Source organism: Thunnus thynnus, chromosome 7, assembly GCF_963924715.1.
Source record: "Thunnus thynnus chromosome 7, fThuThy2.1, whole genome shotgun sequence".
Lineage (NCBI taxonomy): Eukaryota > Metazoa > Chordata > Actinopteri > Scombriformes > Scombridae > Thunnus > Thunnus thynnus.
The window spans coordinates 33,452,430-33,476,513 of NC_089523.1; the positions used below are offsets into that span (position 1 = coordinate 33,452,430).

Genomic DNA, 24,084 nt, shown 5'->3' on the forward strand with positions numbered 1-24,084 from the left:
AGTCTGACCTGCAATTCCGATTTTCTTTCTTTATAAGAATTTAATGAGAGAAAGATTTACTTTCTTCCTTTATATATTTCCTTTCTTTCTAAGAACTATAATTGACAGCACACTAACTTTTCTTTAATGGATAATTAAAATTCAACTGTATGTTAGGGTTAGGGTTAGGGCATCAGGGTGTTAGGGTTAGGGTTAGGGCATCAGGGTGTTAGGGTTAGGGCATCGGGGGCGTTAGGGTTAGGGCATCGGGGGCGTTAGGGTTAGGGCATCAGGGTGTTAGGGTTAGGGCATCAGGGTGTTAGGGTTAACCCCTAACTATTTGAATAACTTGCATTTTTCTTCTTGAAACTGGGTCACGTTCACCACAGTGATGGTTTTTTAAGTGGCTGATTAAGCTCGTTGTTCCAAATGTTTTCAAGATTGTTCCTCAACGGCTTATTTTGGACTTACAGGTGTTACAAATTGCAAACTTTGTGTCTTCTTCACTCACACTGATGAACTTCCACACCAACATGTTGTGCGCGACATGAACGATAGTGCGACTATGTGCGGAAAATCTGACCGGCAAAAAATCGGACACATGAGACTGATCAGGTGGAAACCGGCTGATTGATCGGTGCATCTCTAGAGATATACATACATCAGAATGATGAAAGATTTTATCCTCTAGCAGTTTAATTGTGTGTTATGTGTTGTTGCAAGTTGAAGCTACTTTTAACTACTTTATATACTGTTGGGCAGTTTAATCTATAAAATTAATCATATTTTATTAACTGATCACATTTTTTGAATGTAGTAACTACAGCTGTCAGATAAATGTAGTGGAGCAGAAGTATTAAATTACATAAAATGGAAATACTCAAGTACTTTACACTTTCTTTCCACCTGTGGTTGAGGGTTAAAAGTTGAACTTACAGACTCTGAAGCCCGGTCCGTGAGAGACGTCTCTCCTTCCTCCTGCCGCTGCCGCCGCTGCCGCCTCACTGCTGCTGCTGTACAGCGTGGTCACATTGCCTCTCTCGCAGTAGTTGACGCATCGGTCCAGGCTGCAGCGCACCTTGCATATGGTCGGCGTAAACATCACCTTAAACCTGTCCACACCTCCTCCTCCTCCTCCTCCTCCTCCTCCTCCTGTGACTGTCTGTCCATCAGCTGGCAGGCGAGAGATGAAGAAGATGACAGACGACAGAAAACACAAGAGTCTTGGCTGCAGCATGTCGAGCGTTTCAGGCAGTCAGTCAGTGTTTCTGAGTGCGTTGCATCGTCAAAACTCCCCAAACCTCTCCCCTCTGACTCTACCTCTCTCTTTCTTGCTCTGTGGCGGAGTGAAAACGAGCGTCGCAGGAAAAAAGGAGGGAAGGAAGGAAGAAGAAAACGACCAGACGCTTCCCCCCCTCTGCTCTCTGTTTTTCTCTAAACACTCCTGTGTGTGAGTGAGCGAGCGAGCGAGCTACGGCGTTTTGAGAGCAGAAAGTGAGAGAGAGAGAGTGCTGTCGTGGTATAAAACAGAGAGAGAGAGAGAGAGAGAGAGGTAGAGAGATAATTGAAAGCAGTGTGCTGGACTGGGCTCAGCTCCAAACAAAATGTTTAGCAGGGATCTGCTCCATCAGTCCACACTGAGAGAATATCTCTCTCTCTCTCTCTCTCTCTCTCTCTCTCTCTCTCTCTGTTTCACTCCGTTCTTACTTTCTTCTTTTCTTGTTTTATTGGTGTTTCTGTCCCCTTCTTGGTATGAACAGAGCGATAAATAACAGAACTATCTCTCTGCAGGACATTAGAGGATGTCAGAGTGATGATGCAACCCTGGTTTGAGTTTCAGGGGCTGCATTCACAAAAAACATCCTAAAGCTAAAAGTAGCTCCTTCGCTGCAGAGTTAGAAGAAACTACTGAACTAATGTGCGAGTCATTCCTCACTTTAAAGCAATACTTCCAACATTTTGGGAAACACACTGTGTGACTCATTTTACACCGAGTCCCTGCATACGTCCTGAGTGGATCAGATAGCTATCAGACCTCGAAACAAGAGTAAGAGTCTGCAGCCACGCTAGCAGCTCTGTGAGGCTGTACTTTGGCACAGCGCTGCCTGAGCTAGATGCTAACATCAGCATGCTAACATGTAGGGTTGCAACTAATTATTTTATTATCAATTAATATGACGATTATTTTCTCGAGTCGATTAATCGTTTGATCTATGACATGTGATTCCTTCAGTTTCTTGTTTTGTCTGAGTAACTAAAATGTATAAAATATTAAACATGTATAAAATAAAAAACAACAAATCTTCACATTTAAGAATCTTGATCCAGGTCATGACATTAAGACTTGTCCATTTGTCCGGGACAAGTGGATTTTTTAAATGGGGCAAGTGGGAGATAAATTTACTTGCCTCACTGGACAAGTTAAAGGTCATAAAGAAACCATGTCTTTGCATTATGTGAAGTGTTTCCTCTATCATTGTCCGACCCCCCGCTAGGGATGTGCAGAGAGACCAGTATTTGTATTTGTACCTGTATTTGTTAATGCAGCAAAATTATTTGTATTTGTAATCGAATAAAAGTGGAAAGAGGCTTAAAAATCCTGTTTTTGTTTTTATTACTCTTTTAATTTTAGAAAATTAAAGAGTTACAAGAAGTGTTCATGAATAAACTACCTTATGAAGGAGGTCCAGATCATAGACGACTGCGATGACTACTGAGTTAAAACTTTACTCATCACCTCCCTGCAGACAGACCTCTACCTGTTTATACACCCATAACACAGAGACGTGTAGGGAGGAACTTCAAAGGTGATTCTTGCTTTGCATTTTTCATTTATTGCCTATTTTTTACAACCTAACTCCTGGAGTGATGTCCAAATTAGGAAATGTGCGTCATGTAGCAGGTGGATGTGACTCCCCTCGTTGAGACCTGCTGATAGACGTAACAGCGGAGCAGAGGAGAGACACTGAGATAGAGATGTAACCGACACACAAGCTGTTATTTGACCCCACTGTTTGTGCTTTGCCAAATAACGTATTTATATTTGAGCACACCCCTACTCCCCGCCCCTCTCGAAAGAAACAAATAAAAACAAATGTAACGTAAACTAGCATGATAGCGGGAGCGCTAAACACACATAAACGCTGTTCAGCCACTTCTCAAATTCAGAAATAGTGTTGCCGTCCTACTGCAGTGTGTTGTAGCTTCTAGGAGCGCTTGTTTTGTTTTTCCGTTACTGTTAACATGGACCAACAAACCACCATCAGTTCCCGCTACACCGATGTTTAAAACAAACAAAACCCTCGGTGCTGAAGCTAGCGGGCAGGCCGGAGCCGCTTTCATGAGACATGAGACGAATGAATCAGAGCTCAGAGGATCATATATGTCATTAACATGTGCGGCATCAAATAACAATGTCACACTGCAACACCGTACAAGTTAAAGTTGTGCTTCAAGCTCTGTCAGACTTTTAAAAAGGAAGGTTTTTACATTTCCAGACTGAGTGAAGGATTCAGGAGAGAGGAGACAGACGTGAGGAAGAATCACAGGATGTAACGTTCATGGTGTTGAAAGAAAAACAATGAGAAAGTAAAAGAACTGGTTCAACATTTAAAGAAAAAGTTTAAGGAGGAAAGAGAAACACATAGAAGCAGCCCAGACATCAGATGATGGAAAGACATGAACACATTCAAAGCAGGAAGCAGAACAAACTGTTAAGGTCTGTCTGTCTTACAGCTGCATGTAGATGAATTACTGGACTGAAAATATTTTTAAAGGCACAATCTGTTATCCAAATGTAAACTAAAGGACATCCTAACGAACAAAACAAAGCACAAGATTAAAACCTGCTATCAAATGACTCACAGATCTTATACAGGCACTAATACTACACAACAACTCTATTAATCTGTTTAATTAAGCTGTTAGAAGGTTGTTGACCTCAGTAACTGATGTACACACTAAATCACTAAAACTGATGGATAGTTTCAGTTACTAAGAAACACAAAACGCTGATTCATCGTTCATCTGACTGATCCATCTCTAAGTCAAACTGTCTTGACTTGGCTTTAAGTTTGAGCAAATTAATTCCCCATAAGTCAGTTTAGTTATTTTGTTATATTACAAACACTGATCTATATTCAGGCCCATATAGACGGTGTGAGAGTCGAGATTTGTTTTTATCATAGAGACTGATTGGTCCATCTGTCATCTATCAAGGCCTAAGGTTATTTATATGGTATAAATAAATATTGTAAATATTTAAAAATTAGATAAGTAAATATTGTTAATATTTATTTAATATTTATTAACTTAATTTTTGTGCACTTGTTTCACAAAATACAGACAACTGCCTTACTATGTGCGTCAAAACCATAGAGTGTAAAATATGGACGTAGTCACCATGACATCAGCTGTTGGTTTGCGAACTGCCGTTTTGAAGCTTCGAGTGTAGCGATTTGACCGTCACCATCTTGGATTTGGCTGTCGCCATGTTTGATTTTTGGAGCCAGAAGTGAACATATTTGGACGAGAGGGTTGAGCTGACCATAGCGCTAGCTGCTAGCTCTGTTAGCATGGTGCATTTACAATCTGTGGTTAACAGTGATAATGCTAATGCTAATGCTAATTTTCACTAGCGAAAAACAGGCCTAAAACAGTTAAAACAAAATGTACACACCAGAAAAATTGATCATCCGACTCATTGATGGGTCTTTTATTACAACCAAACGCTGAACAAGAGTTTTTTTGGGCGACCAAAATGTTACAATAAACTTTAGTGAACTGAAAACACACTGTGAAATAGCAGCAGCTACGCCTATACGCCATGGTTACGTTACGTAAGCAATGCTGTCACCATGGTAGCGACTTGTCAATCACAACGCAGCCACGCCTTAAAGCATATGCTGCTTTATCGTGTATTTTACTCTAAATGGGGCCATAATTTACAAAATGAACATCATGTAGTATTGAAGAAGACTTGAAACCAGTGATTGAGATCATAAACTCATTAGGAAACAGTTTATTGAGGTAATAAATCAAGAGAGAAGTAGGGTCATTTCCTCATAGACTTCCATACAATCGGACTTCTTTTTGCAGCCAGTGGAGTCGCCCCCTGCTGGCCAATAGAGAGAATGCAGATTTTTGGCACTTCTGCATTGGCTTCATTTTTCAGCCCCGGAGGTTGGCACTTGGTCAAAACTAGTAATTTCAGGGGGACTACCACCACCACTGAAAAAATTCTTGGGGAAACACTATCAATCATCATTATTAAATGTTAGAAGGATGATCAATGATTAATCTATAGAGCTCATATTGAAACAGGCTTTACAATTGAGGCTTCACAATTGATGGTCTAACGAAAAGATCATTAACAGGGAAGTAATCTCTCTATACTGCAAACAACGTCAATTATGACTCTTTCTATTATGAACTTTTGATCCATGGAGGTTTTATGTTTGTAAAACGAGAAAAGCAATTTAAAAATCTGTGACGTCATCACAATGTAAAGTCTATGGGCCGAGCGGGAACTCGGTGGCGGGGCCAGCGGGGGAAACACTACTGCGCATATTCAGTGGGCCGCACAGGAACTTTTTTTGGCGTATGCGCCAGGCGAGCAGTTCCTATAGGACTGAATGGGCGCCATTTTTAGTCCGGTATCCAGCTCTTATAATACATCGATGGGAGTAGCGCTCCTAATGATGATGTCATGCAAAAGAGCGCAAAAGTAGTAATAACCTGCGGTATCCCATAATGCAATATGCATGCATTGTTTGGTGTTTCTGTTCCTTGCTCGTTCAGGTGAAGTCAGCAGGTTGCAGCAGCAGCAGGTGGTGGTGCGCACTCATGAGTGAGTTGCTCCCACAAGATTTGCGTTGGGTCCCACGGGACCCGCAGGATCCCGAACCCACATGGTCCTCTACAACAGACCGACGCTGCCATCCAATGAGTCATGCAGCTAGCGTGGCTAAAAAGCTAAATGTAAATGCATCCAAGAAGCATTTGAGATTTAATCCAACTGCTGGAAGGAGGTTTGAGACACATTTTAGCCAGATGTTGAAAAAGGTGCAACACATCCATCTCTCCATGACGTATGGGTAATCTTTACAGGTGTACTCCATCAGAAGTGTTTGTCAGCTGGCCAAACAGAGTCTTAGAGTCCGGTCCGCTGTGTAGAGCCGAGCAAGGAGCCAAGGGTTTGAACTTCTCCCTTCTCTTTAGCTCTCTATTTTCATTCTTTAAAGAATTATTTCTGTCACCTTTAATGTGAATTACCGAGTGCAATCCTATGAATGCCTTCCAGGAGAGACTGCCTGAAAATGTGCTCAGTTATCTCCATATTTAAACCCCCCCCCCATTCTTTATGACTGCCAGATTTTTCAGCCCTCATTCCTGTGTGGCCGTTCAGAGCAGCTATTAGAACTTTTGTTAATGTAGTCAAGTGCTCTTTTCAAATATACTTGGCTCTTTACTCATCTCATCTGTAACCACGTCAGTAAGTCGCCTCTCAACTGTCCACAGACCAACATCAGCATCCTGACGTCCCACTGCGAGCAAAAACTACTTTTACCGGTGTCAAGTAGTGTCTTTTTAAAACACCGGACACCAAATCTTAAGTCTCTTCATACATAACTGTCCAGACATTAAATCAGCAGAGGAATTTCCCACTGACACACACACACACACACTGCAGCTGTTGAGGAATGTCGACAAATCTTCCCTAAATCCTCGCTCTCTTTTTCAGTTTCTCCTGCATGTTCACTTTGTGGCCAAAAGTTTGTGGACTGTGTGTCTCTCTCTCTTTTTCTTCCAATGAAGGTAAATCCTAAAGCTGCAGCCTATAATGACATTTCAGTTCTTGTATCAACAAGTTTGTGTTTTTCTCTTTCCTGTTTCAACATGACAAAGGCTTTCTTAAAGAAATTGGTCATCCAGTTTGGCGTTGAAGACCGTGACTGGCCTGCCCAGAGCCCTGACCTCAACCGCATCCAACACCACCCACACCTTATCACCGACATCAGTGTTGGACCTCCTTAATGGCTGAATGGGAGCAAATCCCTGCGGCCAGGTTCCAACATCTGGAGGAGCCTGGTTCTTGTTTTCCTGTGGGACTGCGGATCCTCGTCAGGGGGGGCCCCAGGAGCGCAGAGGGGACGTGAGTTTTTGGTAGAATAGAGGCTGGTTATTCATGCTGCTGTTTGTCTATGAGCTCATGTCCTGACTGAGTGCACACCGCCACAATGACACACAGCAGCCAACAACACACACACACACACACATACACTTACAGAATGACCCAGTGTGGAGCCTGAACCAGTGAAGCATAAAAAACTATAAACATGAATAGTGGAACAAAATGGAAACACTGCGCACATTATTACAACATAACCATTACATACTCCACCAGCAACTAACACTTCTTTTTTCTAAATGCTCCACTCTGGAGACCCGAACACGAAGAATCAACATTACAGCATCACTGTTCAACAAAAGGAAAGACGTCATGTCCCAAATGGATCCCAAATGGATCACAAGGATCAGTATCAGCTACATCTGGGCAGATTTTAATGGATCTGTGTCGACTAAATTAAAGTCAATAAAACGTAGATCCTTTCTTTCCTCTCCTGTGTTTTGTCTTCCTCAGCCTGTTAGTGTTGCAGCTGCAGCTGACCTCCACAGAGCAGCGTTTCACCGCAGATCAGAGTGGAAATTAAAGGTGCACCTGTATGACACTGATTTGTTCACTAACAAATCTGTAATGAAAAGCTTCAGCTAGCAGCTTCTTATGTTTAGCGGCGCTGTCACCACGTCTACACTGAGAGCACAGCGAGAGCAGCGGCAACGAGGGCATCACTGGAGGCGTTCAGGTGCAGTGTTGAGCGTAGGTCACCCGTGTTTGGAACTGCTCAGTGTCCAATACCCAATCACGGTAACTGCACATGTAAAATGGAAGATTTGAAGCCCAAAAATAGGTTTTGGGTCACAAAAATAGAAATGCATCAAGTGTGAGATGGACGACTGTGTGGACGCAGCGTTAGCGTAACGTGCTGCACTAATTAACCTTCATTCTGTGAGAACTTGATGACAAAATTACACTCGTCTGCTGTCGGTTTGTGTGTCTGTACTGAACCAAAGATCGTTTGCGAGAGAAGAAGCTCCACTCTGCAACACCAATGTACAACTGATAGTTCCAACAACTCCAACAGAGTGAGACGTCTTCTCGCTAGAGGATCACATCAGGTTCAGGAGTCACTTTCTCCAGTTAAGCTTTCATTCATATCAGATCGATCATTTAAGCTGATCAGTCTAATAGTTTTGCTACAGCTGTTATTTTAATGTGACAAACATCAGTTGACACTGCAGATCATATTTATTGATATTTATTAGATATTTCTTTTCATTTCTATGTATACTGAGCATCTTTGACACAAACATTTCTTGAGTTGTGTCATTTCGACATTAATATAAGTAGCAGATCAGGTCAAGATTGATCAGGATATCCCTAAAAGATATTTTGGAAAATGTATGACGACAGGTTGATAAAAAAGAAAAAGTTCCAATATGGACACAACATGAAAAGATGAATTATTAACTAACTTTGTGAACCCTGATAGTTCACAACAGCTGTGTAGCATCTTCCCGCTGTGTGCGTGTCGGTCCTGGATGATACTCACACTATCAGAGTTTAGATCAACGTGTTTTATATTCTCTTTATATACTCAAACTCGTACCTTCAAGACCAAATTAAAAAAATCAACTAAAGACGAATCAGCCGTGTGACCACTGAGCCTCGTTTACATTATTAATTTTTAATTGACATTGTGGGTGTATGTGATGTGCTGTTGTGTGTAGCTTTGTATTTTGTATAGGGTGTTTTTTGTGTTTTTTTTTGTTTGTTTGTTTTTTGCTTTGTACTGTTTGTTGTTGTGCTGTTGTATGTTTTGATTATAATGGGACTACGGATGCAAATTAGCTTCAAGCTAACTCCGGCGCAGTGCATCATTTATGCTGAATACTGCACACTGTCCTGTTCAATAAATCAAATCAGAAACCTGAGATGCTGTTACATTCAACAAACACGTTGGCATCGGTCATCCTAAAGCTTCTTCTCTTGTAACACTGAAAGTGAAACACAGAGAGTCAAAATACGAATAAAAACTGAACGGTTGTAAGTATGTCAGTTAGAGCGAAATACCAGTCTGATCTTACATTTAAAGACTAACTAGCTCTACACTGTAAAACTACACTGCTGTTACATTCAGTCAACTATAACGAGGATGACGACATGTTTAAAGCCTTCTTGTTTTAAAACGAGGAATGGAGCTGATGTTGTGACAGTGACAGATGTCATTCAGTTTGCAAAAACAACAGTTGGCAGACAGAAATGAACCCGCGGTTATCATCTACTTCTATCTGATATCAAGGATCCATTGTTTCTAAATGACTGTGAACTGCACATGTGCAAGAGCAGAGAGCAACAGTAACATCAACAAATACAAAAGGTGGACGCCAACTCCACGCTCCATATCGTCACCTCACCCACGATTTATAGCTGATCTATCGCTCTTTCCTTCTTAAACTTCATCCGCTGTTCCATCAGCGTCGCTCTCGCACTGAAGTGGACCACTCTAAGAAGTCAGTTTCTCTCCATAGCGGGACAATAACAGGAAGTGTTTAATGGTCTAATCACAGTGATCAGGGCTGGACTATGAGACTATATTCACCTTATCTGAAGTTCACACACACGCAGTAAAAACCAGGAATTCCAGCTCCATTATATCACCGTCAGCTTGTTTTTGGACAGAGATGAAAAAACACATTCCAACAATGTATGGTTGAAAGACACGACCTGTGTGTGTATATATATATATATGTGTGTACAGTCCGTCTATCAGCGCCACCGTATCAGCTTCACACTGGTTATTATACAAAATAATGAGCCGTGTGTTACGGTATGTGTGTTAAATACACGGCGAGCTGGTGTTAACATGTCCAAACATGAAACAGTTTGATTATAATGTCTGCTCTCGTATCTTTAACCCCACCAGCAGATAATCACAGTAAATATAGACACAGAGAGAGGTCTGGTCACACAGGAACGTTGCGTAATAGTCAGATAATAATAAAAACATGCATGAAAACCTTAAAGGGGACATATTCTGGGGTACTGGGTAGGCCTTTTACGTCATGTTTCAATGTGCAGCATCACGGCAGTCACTGTTACTGTTAATATAATGATGTATTATGGTGTGACAACACTGTGGTTAAAGTCTGGTTAGGTTTAGGTACAAAATGGTTGGGGTTAAAAAAAAAACAAACACTCCTGACTTGCCGTTAAAGACACTCAGTTGGAGGCTGGAGGCGAACACTTTTTGCCATCTATTTATCTAGCATCCACCCAACCTGCCACCTCCAAATATGGAAATATTTCACTGGTCTATTTCAGACATTGTGGCAGCTCTATAGAGGTCTGTTGGTTTATCCTGCACATTGAAAAATAACACAAAAATGTTTTGTCGGATGTTAAACATGGTCAAAGTTCCAAAACTTGAGGTGAGTGTATGTAGAAATGCTGCCTGCAAGTCCGTTCCATTAGCCTTGGTTGCTAAGGTGGTTGCTAAGGTGTTTCCATGTGTTGTTCACGTTGTCCAACATGTACGGATGTATTTGAGAAGTTGACATTTAGAGTAAAGAAGGAGAAAAAGAAGTGAAATCCTGCTACTGTAGTTTGTTTACGTAGCCTCCGGAGCCGGTGGAAGCTTCCTGAAGCTGACCAATCAGAACAGAGTGGGCTCATCAGGAGGCGGGGCCTTAAAGAGACAGGAGCTAAAACGGCCTGTTTCAGACAGAGGCTGAACTGAGGGGCTGCATAAAGGACCAGTAGAAGATAAATAAGGAGTTTTTAACTGGAAATCATGCAAAGATATTCCAGTAGAGCCCCAGAATATAAATATAGACCTGAAAATGAGCAGAACAGATCCTCTTTAAGCTACTGCTAATGCTAACTAAACATTTCCTACTGCTGCTGCTTCACATTAAAAGCATTAAACAGGCCACACATGGGGCTTTTATTGTGAAGCAGCCACAGGAAATTTTATTTATTTGTCACAGAGGTTTGTTCTTCAAAAATTCATCAACAAAACAACACGTTCATGCTTCTGTCAGCGGATGAGTTTTAAATTTTGCCGGCAGCAACGGAACAAGAGAAACTGTGATGTAATCTGTGATGTAATCTGTGATGTAATCTGTGATGTAATCTGTGACGCGTGTGACGTGCTCACCTGCGGGTGCAGTGACGTGGACGGTGTACTGGCCCTTCTGAGTGTAGAAAGTCTTCACTCTGGTTTTCACAGAGGAGGAGGAGGAGGATGATGACGCTGGTGAAGACGAGGACGAGGAGGAGGAGGAGTTCGAAGAAGAGGAAGAGGAGGTCACCAGTTTTTTCCTCTCCTTCTCGATGTGCTTCATCAGCAGGGCGGCCATCTTGTCTCCTCTTCCTCCCCGAGACAGAGTCTTCCTCAGCAGCACCGCCTGGGCCTCCCTCAGACTGGCAAACACAAAAAAACACACATCGTTTACATTTTATCTAAAGCAACTTACAAGCGATCATATACACACGAATACTTCATATAGCTGCTCCAGACATCTGGCAGATGGGTTTCCATGAGTTTTCCGTGATTTCAAACTAATTTGCAAAACTAAACATTACCTGAAATATGTGTATACATGAAAAGTAAGTACAGTGTAATATCTGGTGTCTTCTTCTTCTACACGGATCAACTATCCTACGTTGCAAAAACTCGTCTGGTTTCCCATATTTTGTTGCAGCCTATGAGCCAGGCTGTGACATATGGGGGCTCGTCCAGGATCTATCTATAATATCTGGTGTCATGTCTTCTTCTTCTACACGGATCAACTACTGATGAGAACTATGACTTTAAGGTTTCAGTCTTTTAGCAGGACATCGTTTATGCTTAAAAAGATTCTTCTTTTAAAACAAGTCGGCTACAGACAGAATTTTAACCAACTCATTAGCGAGCTACAGGTGATAACATTTTCAAGCAACATTTCTGTCATTTAAAAAAAAATCAAATGGTATCTGCTTATATGTAAATGAGGAGCTGCGTCTGTCTGGCAAATAATGGGTGTTTTTTTACAAATATTTGTTTCATACAAATATTTTAAAAAAATATTTGTTAGTTAGAGGGACCTCCTTCATAAGGTAGTTTATTCATGAACACTTATTGTAACACTTTTATTTTCTAAAATTAAAAGCGTAATAAAAACAGGATTTTTAAGCCTCTTTCCACTTTTATTCAAATACAAATAATTTTGCTGCCTCAACAAATACAGATACAAATACAAATATTGGACTCAGCCATTGGACTTTATGTTGGGACGAGCTCTAGGAAGGTTTTACAAATATAAAACCTTAATGGTTTAGAGTAATAATTGACCTTGTTTACAGTCGGAGGTGTCTTGTAAACAGTTTTATAGACGTCTCTTTTTTTGCAGCACCATTAGTGGCCACTGGGACAAACTGGCAGCAAAAGCTGAGTAGCAGCACTGTATCAACTCTATTATCACATCCATGACTTTATGTGTATACATGAGGACAAATACTAACAGTAACAAAGTGAGACGAGACAGAAATCTGAGCTAAAATATTAAAGTTCACACACACAACAAATTAGTTTTTTTTTCACACGCTGATGGACTGTTATGAAAGTCGTTGGTGGGAATGTTCAGATGTGGGAGGGTTATTTTTCCCTCTCTGAGAGTGAACTGAGTGTTTCTCAAGACCGGCTCTGCCTGAAAGAATGATTTAAAATATCCCCAAAATAGTCTGATGAAAAGCAGCCCAGACCTGCTGCAGCTCAGTGAACAAACAGCACAGATAAACAGTCCAGAGCTGATAACTAATACACACACACACACAGACGCCCCGCAGTCTGATGCAGCTTCACTAAAGTTTATTTTTCATTCCTGTTAAGTGTCTAAACTAAATGTTACAGCTGCTGTTGGTTTGTTAAGAGTCATTTTAAAAAGACATTTATGAGTTGTGAAATGAGGCGTTGATGTGGGAACAGCAGACACATCTCTGAGCATCAAATCAAATTAAAGCTGCAAGCAGCGTTGGTCGGGACCTCGCACTCTGGCCCGTCGGGATCAGATCATTTTGATTTTTAAAAATGAGGGATATTTATTACAAGTGTGGTGTGCTTTTATTTTGAAAGATTGATTGACGGGATGAGAATTTTCTGCAGGGTGAAACACATCTGTCTTGCTCACACCTGTGTCATCAAAATCAGGCAAGTTTTGGGCCCATTCACTTGAATTTCAATTAGTAAATTGAAAACTCTTGATGAGTTTGTGTGTCAAACTAATTATTTTCCTAATTTTCGTCAAGTCTATTTTTAGAAAAGCAAAGACTTTTAACCCACATGACCTGGTCAAAGTTTGATTTGAATGGAGAGTGTGAGTGAACCCACACCTTTTTGAACATTTACTGCTTCCACATAATTTTAGATACAAACTTCATTTGAACTTTAAATGAGTCACGAGACTTTGACCTACAAATCTTGAATTTTCATGTGTTTTCTATCTTTTATTGTTTTTGAGATATTAGAGTGTGAGTTTTAAAGTCTTTTCTTGCTCCTCCTGTGATTTTATAATGAGTGTGTATTGCGGAATGTTTCACAGCACTGAGGGAGTGACATCACCAGGAGCAGTTGGAGAGGAGGATTTTAGAGTACGCTTCTTGTGAAATATCCTCATAAATCCCATGACTTTGGCCAAGTCTTACATTAAAAATCACATTTTAGTAGGAAATTTCATGGCAAATCCATTGATACAGATTTGAAAGTGGTCAGACTTATAGTTTAGATGTCAGAAGCCTCTGTTTGACACAAAGTTCAAGCCCATAGATTGCCTCCCCATTGGTTTACATTGTAAGGGTGATATGGCACTGCAACTTTCAGGGCTTATAAAATCCAAACCGTTCGAGTTATTACAAAGTTTTTAACAACTTTTTTTCAGCACAGTGTCATAAGTCATGTATCAAAGTTTGAAGCCTATACCATTAACGCCCTCAGAGGAGATAATGTTTGTTCGGGGTACAAAATTGGGGCAAAGTCTTATTTTGAAAGGCTGATTGCGGACTTCCTGTTAGATTTAGGTAAGGGGTGTCAGTGTATGATTTGTAGGTCTTGATGAGACGAATAATTGAGTTTTGGTTTGATGTCTCTACGACATTCCTATGGACCGTGGCGGCCATTTTGTTACATAGGTGGCGCTAGAGAGCACATTTTGGCACTTTAGTGGTTAATTTTTACATTTTAATCAAATTTTTCACTAGACTTGATGTGCCTGCCAAATTTGGTGAGTTTTTGAGCATGTTTAGGGGGTCAAATTTAGGGTTTCAGTGGCGTAATAATAAAGAAAGAAAGAAACAAACAAACACATGAAAAACAATAGGGCGAGTCCTAAGGGTCCTAAGGGCGAGGACCCTATTGTTTTACAATAGTCCTCTGCCTTTTGGGCTCGGTCCCTAAATATTACATTTGTTTTATATCACTGCAGAATGACAATATTCCTACTAAGCCGTTTACATGACTAATGAAAATGAATATTCCTGTTTACATGCAGAGTGTTTTCGGGGTTTCTGCTCCAGTGGGAACAAGAATCACAAGATATCCGCAGGCGGTGATGTAAAACCAGCTAGGTGAAAAACATGAATGAGCTGCTGCCTGATATTCATAAGTGATATTATAAATTTATAGTTACAGGCACATATCCAGTACCTGGGTTGTCTCATGATGTTTACTACACCGCTGAGTGTTTCTGGTGCATCACACACACACACACGAGTCATAACCGTCAGTTAATAATCAAAACCCCCAAAGTCCCCCGTCGTAGAGAAGGCGGCGCGCTCTGCTTTTCCAGCCCTCCCTGAACAGCTCTAAACTCTCATTCCTCTCCTCTCTGTCTGTCGGCCTTCCTGCTCCAGTAGGCGATGTGTCATTTTGTCTGCTCAGGGGTAAACAGGCGAGAGAAAACCCCCTGATTGAGATGCACAGAATGCTCCTAAAACCAGAATAATACCAGCATTTCCCCACATGTCATGTCAGAAAATGCTAGATTGGGAATAAGGCTTAATTCAGAAATGAGACTGAACTCATCAACAGCAGCTCTGCCCTCAGGTTCAACTCAAAGTAGTGACTTTGCTAAACGGTTGTTAACGGTTACGTCATGAGACGCTGGATGTTAAAGTGGTTTTGGGCTGGTTTCACCCCTGAGAACACTAGTCTCTCACCTGGGCGTCTCCCTTTCATGTGCGACTGACTGTGAAATATGTACGTTTGGCTGATTTTTCACCATAAAAAAAAAACTTCTGAAGAAGGTTATTCTGAAAGAAAAACAGATCTGGATACAAAACAAACTGTAAACTGTTGTAACACTGATGTAACATCATGTAACATGTGACACTGAACAGCCTGTTGCATCGTCCTTCTCTCTCAGAGTGAGATATGGAGGGCGTTGAGTGGATCTGTGTATTGATACTCAGGTTATTGATCCTCCACCAGTGTTCAGCACAAACAAAACAAAAAAAAAACTTTGTCATTTGGTTTCTTGTCAGGTTGAACTTGTTGAAGCTGCTCTGTCTCAATCTAACACGCATTCACCGTTATTTTAACACTGTGTGCTGTGCACTGTGCTGTTGCCATGGTAACCGACAATGGGTTTTGTCATTCTGCGATCACATGAAACGATCTCACCGTCCTGGCGTCTGAACTTCAACAACAAAGGTCAACAAACTTTTTCTCTTCATGCTCTTAATGTGAAACCTGTTTTATTTTGTAAAATCTGGGACCCGTACTTGGACTATAATGGCGCTGAGAACACCTGAGAACCCCTGAAAGCATCGTCACGCTCAAAACTAACAAGTAAAGTGTTGAAACTTGTGGTTCTTATTAACTGTGTTACGTACGAGTCAGAATCAGCTCCTTGTAGTCTGAAGCCAGTCCAGCAGACTTCCCACAGTCTGTACTGACCCTGGCTCTGACCCCCTCTGACCTCCACGACCTTTGACCTCTGACTCAGGGTTATGTTGATTGTTGAGCCTAAAGGAGACTCAGTTCTCTGTGTATTTACAGGGAGCAGATGTCCTCTCAGAGACAGATGAATCCTCCTCAGTCAAGACTTTTTGCCCTTTAAGACACTGAATATGTAACACTGCTTTATCAAGTTGTTAAAATGATAGATTTTTGTGATTAAGACGTGATTGACTTTAATGTTCCTTGCAGTTTTATTCGGACATGACAGGACAACAGAGTAGTCGTGTTTGCATCCATAAAACCTCAGTGGGGAAGATGCTGGACACAAAAAACAATTAAACTACACTGAATCTGAGCTCCCTTTACTTTATTTGCGATGTTTAGACCAACTATATCTCTTCCTCAAGCAAGTTGTTGGTTTAATTTGGACAAACTATCCCTGCATGTAAGCAAAACTAAACCCATCATCTTTGATACTCATGTAAAGAACAATAATCTGTTTCAGTCTGTAGGAAATCTTCATGTTGTGTTGTATTATTATTATTATTTTCTACTGTTTGGTTGGAAGTAAATAAATTTTTTTGGTTGTCTTCTTCTGTTGTTTTTGTGTAACTATTTACAGACCAGAACCTCCAGTGTGTTTAGAGTGTATTATAAAGGTGAAGAGCTCCACCTGCTGCCTGAACAGAGAACTGCACCAGTTTTAATGTGTTTATTTGACTAGATTTGAATAAACACAGCAGATGAGGAGGAGGAGGAAGGAAGATGAAGGAGGAGAGCTACTGAATGGGCCAATTGGGCAGGGGCCAGAGGGGTCAGGGGAGGCCCCTAAGCCAGACCCTCTGTTTGAAGTCTCTTTAAAAATAGAGAGTGTCTGTGAACCAAAACCTCCAGTCCAGTTTCTGTTTATTGTTGCTTCATATTAAAGCTTCCCAGCATACTGAGGCTACATGAAGAAGAGGAGGAGAGAAAAGGTTCAGGTGTTAACTCACCTCAGCGTCTGCTTTTTCATCTCCTTCTTCTTCTTCTCCTCTGACTTTGTTCTTCTTCCTTCTATGCTCCTCTCAGCAACATCCGCAACTTCCTCCCCTTCTCTCGGTCCTGGATTGGACTCTAGCTTTGGGATTTTAGAGCTCATGAGTCTTTTCTCTACTTTAAACCCGACTACAGACTCTGGATCACGTCGCTGCTCTACATTAGGCTCAGCGTTAAACTCGACTTTAGAGATTCCCACACTTTCCTCTGACTCAGACCTTAAATTACTCCTTATATTTAATCTGTGCTCTACCTTAGACCCAGAGTTAGACTCCAAATATTGTCCCTTCTCTAGTTTAGACTTAAACTCCAGATTTGGGATTAAAGAGGTTGTTAACCTTTCCATCACCTCAGTCTCTGAATCAGTCTGTCGGTTTAAGGTTTTCTCTCCTGTCTCTGAACTCTCATGTAAATCTAGAGATACCTTTCCATCACTTTTAGACCTGGAGAGAAGCTCTACATTTGGGTTTTTAGTCGGTCTGTCCTGTGTCTGAGACCCTGGATTAAACGCTGCAGCTAGTCTTTCCTCTCTCTCGACCTCTGGGTTTGGAGACTTTAGGTTTAGAGTTTCTTTAAGGCCTTCTGCTCCCTCCTCAGTGTCTGCAGTGTCTCTCGTCCAGGGTCGGAGGTTGTTAAACCCGGGTTTAGATTCAGTAGTGGACTTCATCTTCACCTCCTCCATCCTCTCTGCTCTCCGTCCCGTCTGTGGACTTTTTGGGGAGGCCTGGTTCTCATACTGCAGTAGAAACCTCTTGGAAACGCCTCCTTTGTCCTCACTTCTAGCTGGAACCACTTCAGTTTTAACTCCTGACTTTGCACCAGAGGTGGTTTCAGCTTGAGTGGAGGATGGATTCTGGTTTCTGCTGGTCGTCTTTGGCGTTTCAGCAGCTCTGGTGGGGGCAGGTGGAGGTAAAATGGCAGGTTTGGTGTTTCTCAGGGGGGCGAGGGTTGGTTGTGGAGGGGCGTGGGAGAGGTTGAAGTGGACAGAAGATCTGTGTGGGACGCTGGTAGGAAGGATGGAGGTCAGTGTGGAAAACTCACAGCGGGAACCGTTGAAACCACTTCGACAAAGACATCGGTTGGGCTGCCGGCACAACGCTCTGTTACGGCAAGGAGGAAGACATCTGGCTGCAGGAGGAGAGGAGAGGAAATCATTCAGATATGTAACTAATGCATTCATGAAAGTGTAAAGATCATTTTTAAAAATTATAATATAATTCACAGTAAATATGAAAACAGATGTAAAAGCAGATGAAGGTATACTGAATATCTTTATGTTAATTTACAAATTAGGGGGTGGATATAAAATAATATCCAGATTGTACAAAAGTCTCCGGGACTCTTTAAAGGCTCAACATGTTAAAAATAAATGGGAAAGAGAGGGAGGAATGGTAATATCTGAGGATGATTGAGGAAATATATGCAAACCACAATGGAGAACTACATATTTGCACTGTTGGAGGAAATTTGGGTGGAAAAATCTCATGAGATTTTTCATCAATCCCAACCAGAGGAGATATCAAGGTGATGGAATGAACTGCTGGAGGCTTTGTGGAGAAAATGTAGGCAACCATTATCACTTATTTTGGAACTGCCCAAAAATCACATCCTACTGGCGGGAAATTCATAAATGCATGGAAACAGTATTTCAAATCATTTTTTCCATTTGATGCTCTGACAATGTATATGGGTACTGTCAATGTATACGGGTACTGTCAATGTATATGGGTACTGTCAATGTATACGGGTACTGTCATACAGAATATCCAGACAAAGGCAGATAAATACCTAATGAGAATATTACTTATTGGAGGGAAAAAAGCCTCGACTCGGAAGTGGTTGCAACCAGATGCTCAATCACTAGAGGATTGGTTAAAAATTATTTATGAAATTTACATAATGGAAAGAATAACATTTTCTATAAAAATGCAAATGGAAACATTTAGGGGAATGTGGTTAAAATGGATCAAGTAGACAGACCTGACTTTATTTAATCTCCAATGGACTACTACTGTGATATAAGGAGAGGATTTCCATGGATTTATGAGTGTGTGTGTGACATTGTTTGTACAAATGTTCATAGGAAGACAAGTTTTATTTTAATAAGGTTAATGCAGTATATTGTTTTTTTTGTTTTGTTTGTTTTGTCTAGTTATTTCTACACTAATATGTATTTATGTCAATGAGATTAATGTACTCAAATGTCTTACAAACCTGGACTGTGAACGACCTGTAACCTGATGTGTTACCCTCTTTACTGGTTGTGATATTTTCAAGGCGTCTGTGTTTTCATATAATGTTCTTAAGTGATGATGTTCAGATCAAACTTAGCAGGATTGATATAAAATATAATATACAGCACCAGTCAAACACACTTTCACATTCAAGTGAATGTGAAACACATCTAATCACATGAGAAATTAAAGTGAAAGGTTAAATGTTTCACTTCACATATGAAAATTTGTTTTTCCACATGTGACGGTTTACATTCACGTAAAATTAGAATCTTTCACATGAAAATTATTCCGCTTACATGTGTAATGATCTTTTTCACATGTTAAGGTTTGTGTTAATGTAAAACTGAAATCACATAGTTTTACATTACATGTGAAATGAAAACGTCAAATGTGAAATGTTTCAGTTTACGTGTAAAATTGTGGAATTTTTAAGATACACGTCATTTCTAAATGTGAAGCAAAGATTCACATGTGAAACAAGAACATTACAGTAAATGTGTAATTTTTTTTTAAGATTTGTATTAATGTGAAAAGTTGAAAACATGTCTTAATCACGTGTTTTTTAAAAATACACATGAAATTTTAGTTCAGATGTGAAACCACAACATCACATGTGAAATATTTCAGTAAATATTTCACATGTTGAGGTTTGCAATTCATGTGAAAACCTAAAAAAAACAAACATGTTGTCTTTAATCACAGTTGATCTTTAAAGATACACACGTGATTTCCACATTAGAAACTATAGTTCACATGTGCAATTTAAACATCACAGATAAAAATGTGTCAGTTCACATGTGTAATGATCTTTTTCACATGTTAAATATTACATTTCACTTACATTCAGTTCACGTCTCACCGGGAGCCAATAAACAAACCTTCAGTTAAGAGAACTTTGTGAAAGTTGGAACTGTTTTTTTACTCTCTTCAGTAGAGTTGATGGAAGAACAAATAATGATCTGCATTTTCTTTGTCCGACTTGTTCAAATTTGCAACGTTTGGACAAAAACACAGAGAGACAAAGAGACAGAGAGAGAGAGAGAGAGAGAGAGAGAGAGAGAGAGAGAGAGAGAGAGAGAGAGAGAGAGAGAGAGAGAGAGAGAGAGAGAGAGAGAGAGACCTCCCTGATCTTCAGAAACTGTCCTGTCTGTGTGGGGAGAAAAGTCAATGTGCAGTAAAAGCTGCAAAATACATTAAGTCTTGTCATAATCTGAGAGAAACAAGCTCTGTAGTAAATGTTTCTGTGTGATTACATCTGTAAAAATGCTTTTTATTATATTGTATTTAATATTATTGTTTATATTTATATGTTATTGTAGAATTATTAATCATCTGTCAATGTTTATAATTTTCTGTACTGCTTTGGAAATGTAGATTTCTGATCTGTCATGTCAATAAAGCTTATTTGAATTGAATTAAATTGAATTGAGAGACAGAGAGAGAGAGAGAGACAGGCTCAGTGACCGACTGGCAGTAGAAACAGGAAGTTACAGACAGACATGGTGCCCAGAGAGGAGCGTGTCTGTGCTCACTTCTCGACAAGGGGAGGTAGAGACAGAGATTCCCTTCCTCCTCCTCCACCGTGAGAAGTTCTCTTCAGTAAGAGACTTCCACTGCCAGGAAATAGCCAAGAAAATACCAAACCTCCACATGTTAGCTCCAGAGGAGAAACTGGCCGTTCTCCTGGCTGAAGGTCCAGCAGCTCCTCTAACAGATAAACACATATCTGCCTGCCACAGCCTGAGGGACTCACAATCACTGGAAAACCTATATTTATAAGATATTAAGTAGCTGCATCAAATTCTATCAAAATGTGTTGTTCTGTCTTGTATTGCAATCAAAGAATGGACTGCATCAATGTAATATAGAACCTGCACGTGACACCTGTATATTTAATATGTATTATATGAATCTTCTGAAAACTGCTTTGGCAACAACATGTCCTTTTTTGTTCATGCCAATAAAGCTTATTTGAATTTGAATTTGAATTTGAGAGAGAGAGAGAGAGACAGGGGGGTCCAGTGTCTCTCTGTCGTTATACAACTCTGTGCTGTTTGTTTGTGGTGTCCAGACTCCTGACCACAGTTTTCTTCTACCAGGACAATGTGACCAAACAGTAAAGCTTTACTCCGTGGGCACTGAGCCCACTGGGACTTAGGTGTGTATATGTGTGTGTGTGTGTGTGTGTGTGTGTGTGTGTGTATGTGTGTGTGTGTGTGTGTGTGTGTGTGTGTATGTGTGTGTAAGCCTTCAGACAGAAAGGGTAAATCTGTTTCCATTCACGAGTTTCTGCTCTCTGCAGGCCATTCAGAGCCCAGTCGTAATCCCTGACCTGAAAGAAACCATTTGGGTGTGTGTGTGTGTGTGTGTGTGTGTGTGTGTGTGTGTGTGTGTGTGTGTGTGTGTGTGTGTGTGTGTGTGTGTGTGTGTGTGCAGCTCGTCTCGTTTATATACAACTAATTTACAACAGGAAGTGCGTTTTGGAGGAAATGTAAAGCCACTCAGATTAAGATTTTTATAAACATAACGAGGAAAGTGTCAAACTGAACATATCAGTAAAATATCAGCTGTTTTCTACCAAAATATCAGATCTTGCAATATAATATCAGCTTGTAGTGTGTCCACACAGTCATTTAAAAGTCTGTGTGAAGCTTATATTCAGCTTCATCAGTCTGAGTTAGTCATATCAAGTGGATATCTGACACATTTACAGTCTTTTTAGCATCAAATTCCCTCTTTGTGTTTCCTCGGACAGTGTTTCCCTGTTGAGCTGCAGGTGGAAGTATAGTAACAAAAAGAGGAACTTTGACACTAAAAAGACTGTAACGCTGAAAGATATCTACTTGATTTGACTCATTTGGACGCTGAAGCTTCATATTAGCTTCAGATAAACTTTCAAATACATTTTAATGGTCAGTATGAACAGGAGGAATGATTACAGCGAGAAAAAACAGCTTTAATGTTCATTTGAGCTCCTGACTGTTGGTTTAAAACACTTGATAAACTGTGAACTCGTCCTTTAACATTTAAGTGGATCCTTTACTGTTTTAGTTGCTTGAACCTCGGTCTTTACAGTCTCCGGTCTGCAGTGAAGCTGCTCCTGCATGTGGATTATATAAACTACACTTTAGACTCAGTGTGGTAACCATAAAGTCCACAATCACTGTAAATCCCTTTAGCAGCATTGATCCGGTCATAAATCCCAGCTCTGCATATGGATTCTAGTGTCCATAAATTCACACTTTGAGCTGTGAGACGTGACACAGTATGACTGTACGTACAGTCTGTGATAATCTGTTCAGCAGTTTCTGACTCCAGGCGGATGTTGAAGGACTCAGAGAGCTTTTACCCGTTTGTGTAGAACAGTAAAGATCAGCGGTGGAAGTAACTAAGTACATTTACTCAAGTCCTTCACTTCAGTACAGTTTTGAGGTATTTGTACTTTACTGAGTATTTCCATGTGATGCTACTTTCTATATTTCAGAGGGAAATATTGTATTTTCTACTCCACTACATTTATTTGACAGCTTTAGTTACTTTTCAGATGAAGATTTGACACAATGGATAATATAACAAGCTTTTAAAATACAACACATTGTTAAAGATGAAACCAGTGGTTTCCAACCTTTTTGGCTTTTGACGTCTTACAAAAAGCAGTGTGTAGTCGGGGTCACATTTCACATGTCTATGAGTTGTTAACAGCTTCACCAAATAGTGATTTTTCCCTCTAAACTTCTCACATGCTTTCATTTCAATAAATGTTCAAATGATCCAATATTTCAGCAAAAATCAAAGATTAGAGAAAAAGTCCAAAAACTGAAAACAGATTTGTGTATCAGAACTTTGTTTTTTCTTCTTTCCTCTCCCATTAATCATCTCACCACCCCTCAGATTTATCTGCTGACCCTTTGGAGGGGCCCGACCCCTAGGTTGGGAACCACTGGACTAAACTAGCTAACTGTATATAAAGTAGTGTAAACTAGCTCCACCTCCAGCAGCTACAACAGTAACATGCTGCTCTAACACTGATGCTTCACTATTAATAATCTAATGATGTCATATATAATAATATATCAGTCAGAGGGACCAAACCACTACTTTTACTGCAATACTTTAACTACATCAAGCTCATAATACTTATGTACTTTTACTGCAATACTTTAACTACATCAAGCTCATCATACTTATGTACTTTTACTGCAATACTTTAACTACATCAAGCTCATCATGAGTACAAGTCGTGGTGGGATGTGTGAGAGGCGGACATGCAGAGTAGCATTCAAAGCTGTTTTCAATTTGTTCCTTGCTTTTGATTTTGTGACAGTCACAATGGAAACCCCTGACTCACAACAGAGAGGGTTACTGACTGGCACAGGATCCACAGAGAAAGCTAGCTAGCAAACAGCGGCAAAACATGTTTGTCTGTACCTGATGTGTCATGATTCTCATGACTGGATATTCAAACGCAACTGGTCATTGAAATGATTCTTGAGCACATTTAGATATAACAATATCTAGCTTTGTAAATTACCAAAAAAATCATTTTAACCATCCCTCAGTCAGAGGGACCAAACCACTACTTTTACTGCAATACTTTAACTACATCAAGCTCATAATACTTATGTACTTTTACTGTAGTACTATTTTTCATGCAGCACTTTTACTTGTAATGGAGTATTTTTACATTGCTATTATTGGTACTTTTACTTCAGTAAAGGATTTGAATACTTCTTCCACCACTGCTGAGATGTAATAGAATCTCTTCTTTAAGTTAAGTT

The 24,084-nt window shown here is 40.3% G+C and overlaps 1 protein-coding gene and 1 long non-coding RNA gene across 7 annotated transcripts in view; one reads left to right on the forward strand and one right to left on the reverse strand.

The window, feature by feature from the left end:
- The window catches only part of LOC137186567 (latent-transforming growth factor beta-binding protein 4), a 104,162-nt gene that overhangs the window by 64,095 nt on the left and 15,983 nt on the right, over window positions 1-24,084 (reverse strand). For all 6 annotated transcript variants that reach the window (XR_010929043.1, XM_067595603.1, XM_067595600.1 and 3 more), the window contains exons 3-5: window positions 17,027-18,197; window positions 11,259-11,524; window positions 916-1,152 (exon numbers count right to left, since the gene is read on the reverse strand). Coding sequence is in view for 5 of the 6 variants with exons in the window: in XM_067595603.1 (XP_067451704.1) it covers window positions 916-1,152; window positions 11,259-11,524; window positions 17,027-18,197 (1,674 nt within the window). In the remaining variant the exon portion in view is untranslated. The remainder of the gene's footprint in view (window positions 1-915; window positions 1,153-11,258; window positions 11,525-17,026; window positions 18,198-24,084) is intronic.
- The window catches only part of LOC137186573 (uncharacterized), a 126,440-nt gene that overhangs the window by 49,462 nt on the left and 52,894 nt on the right, over window positions 1-24,084 (forward strand). The gene's annotated exons all lie outside the window — the stretch shown is intronic.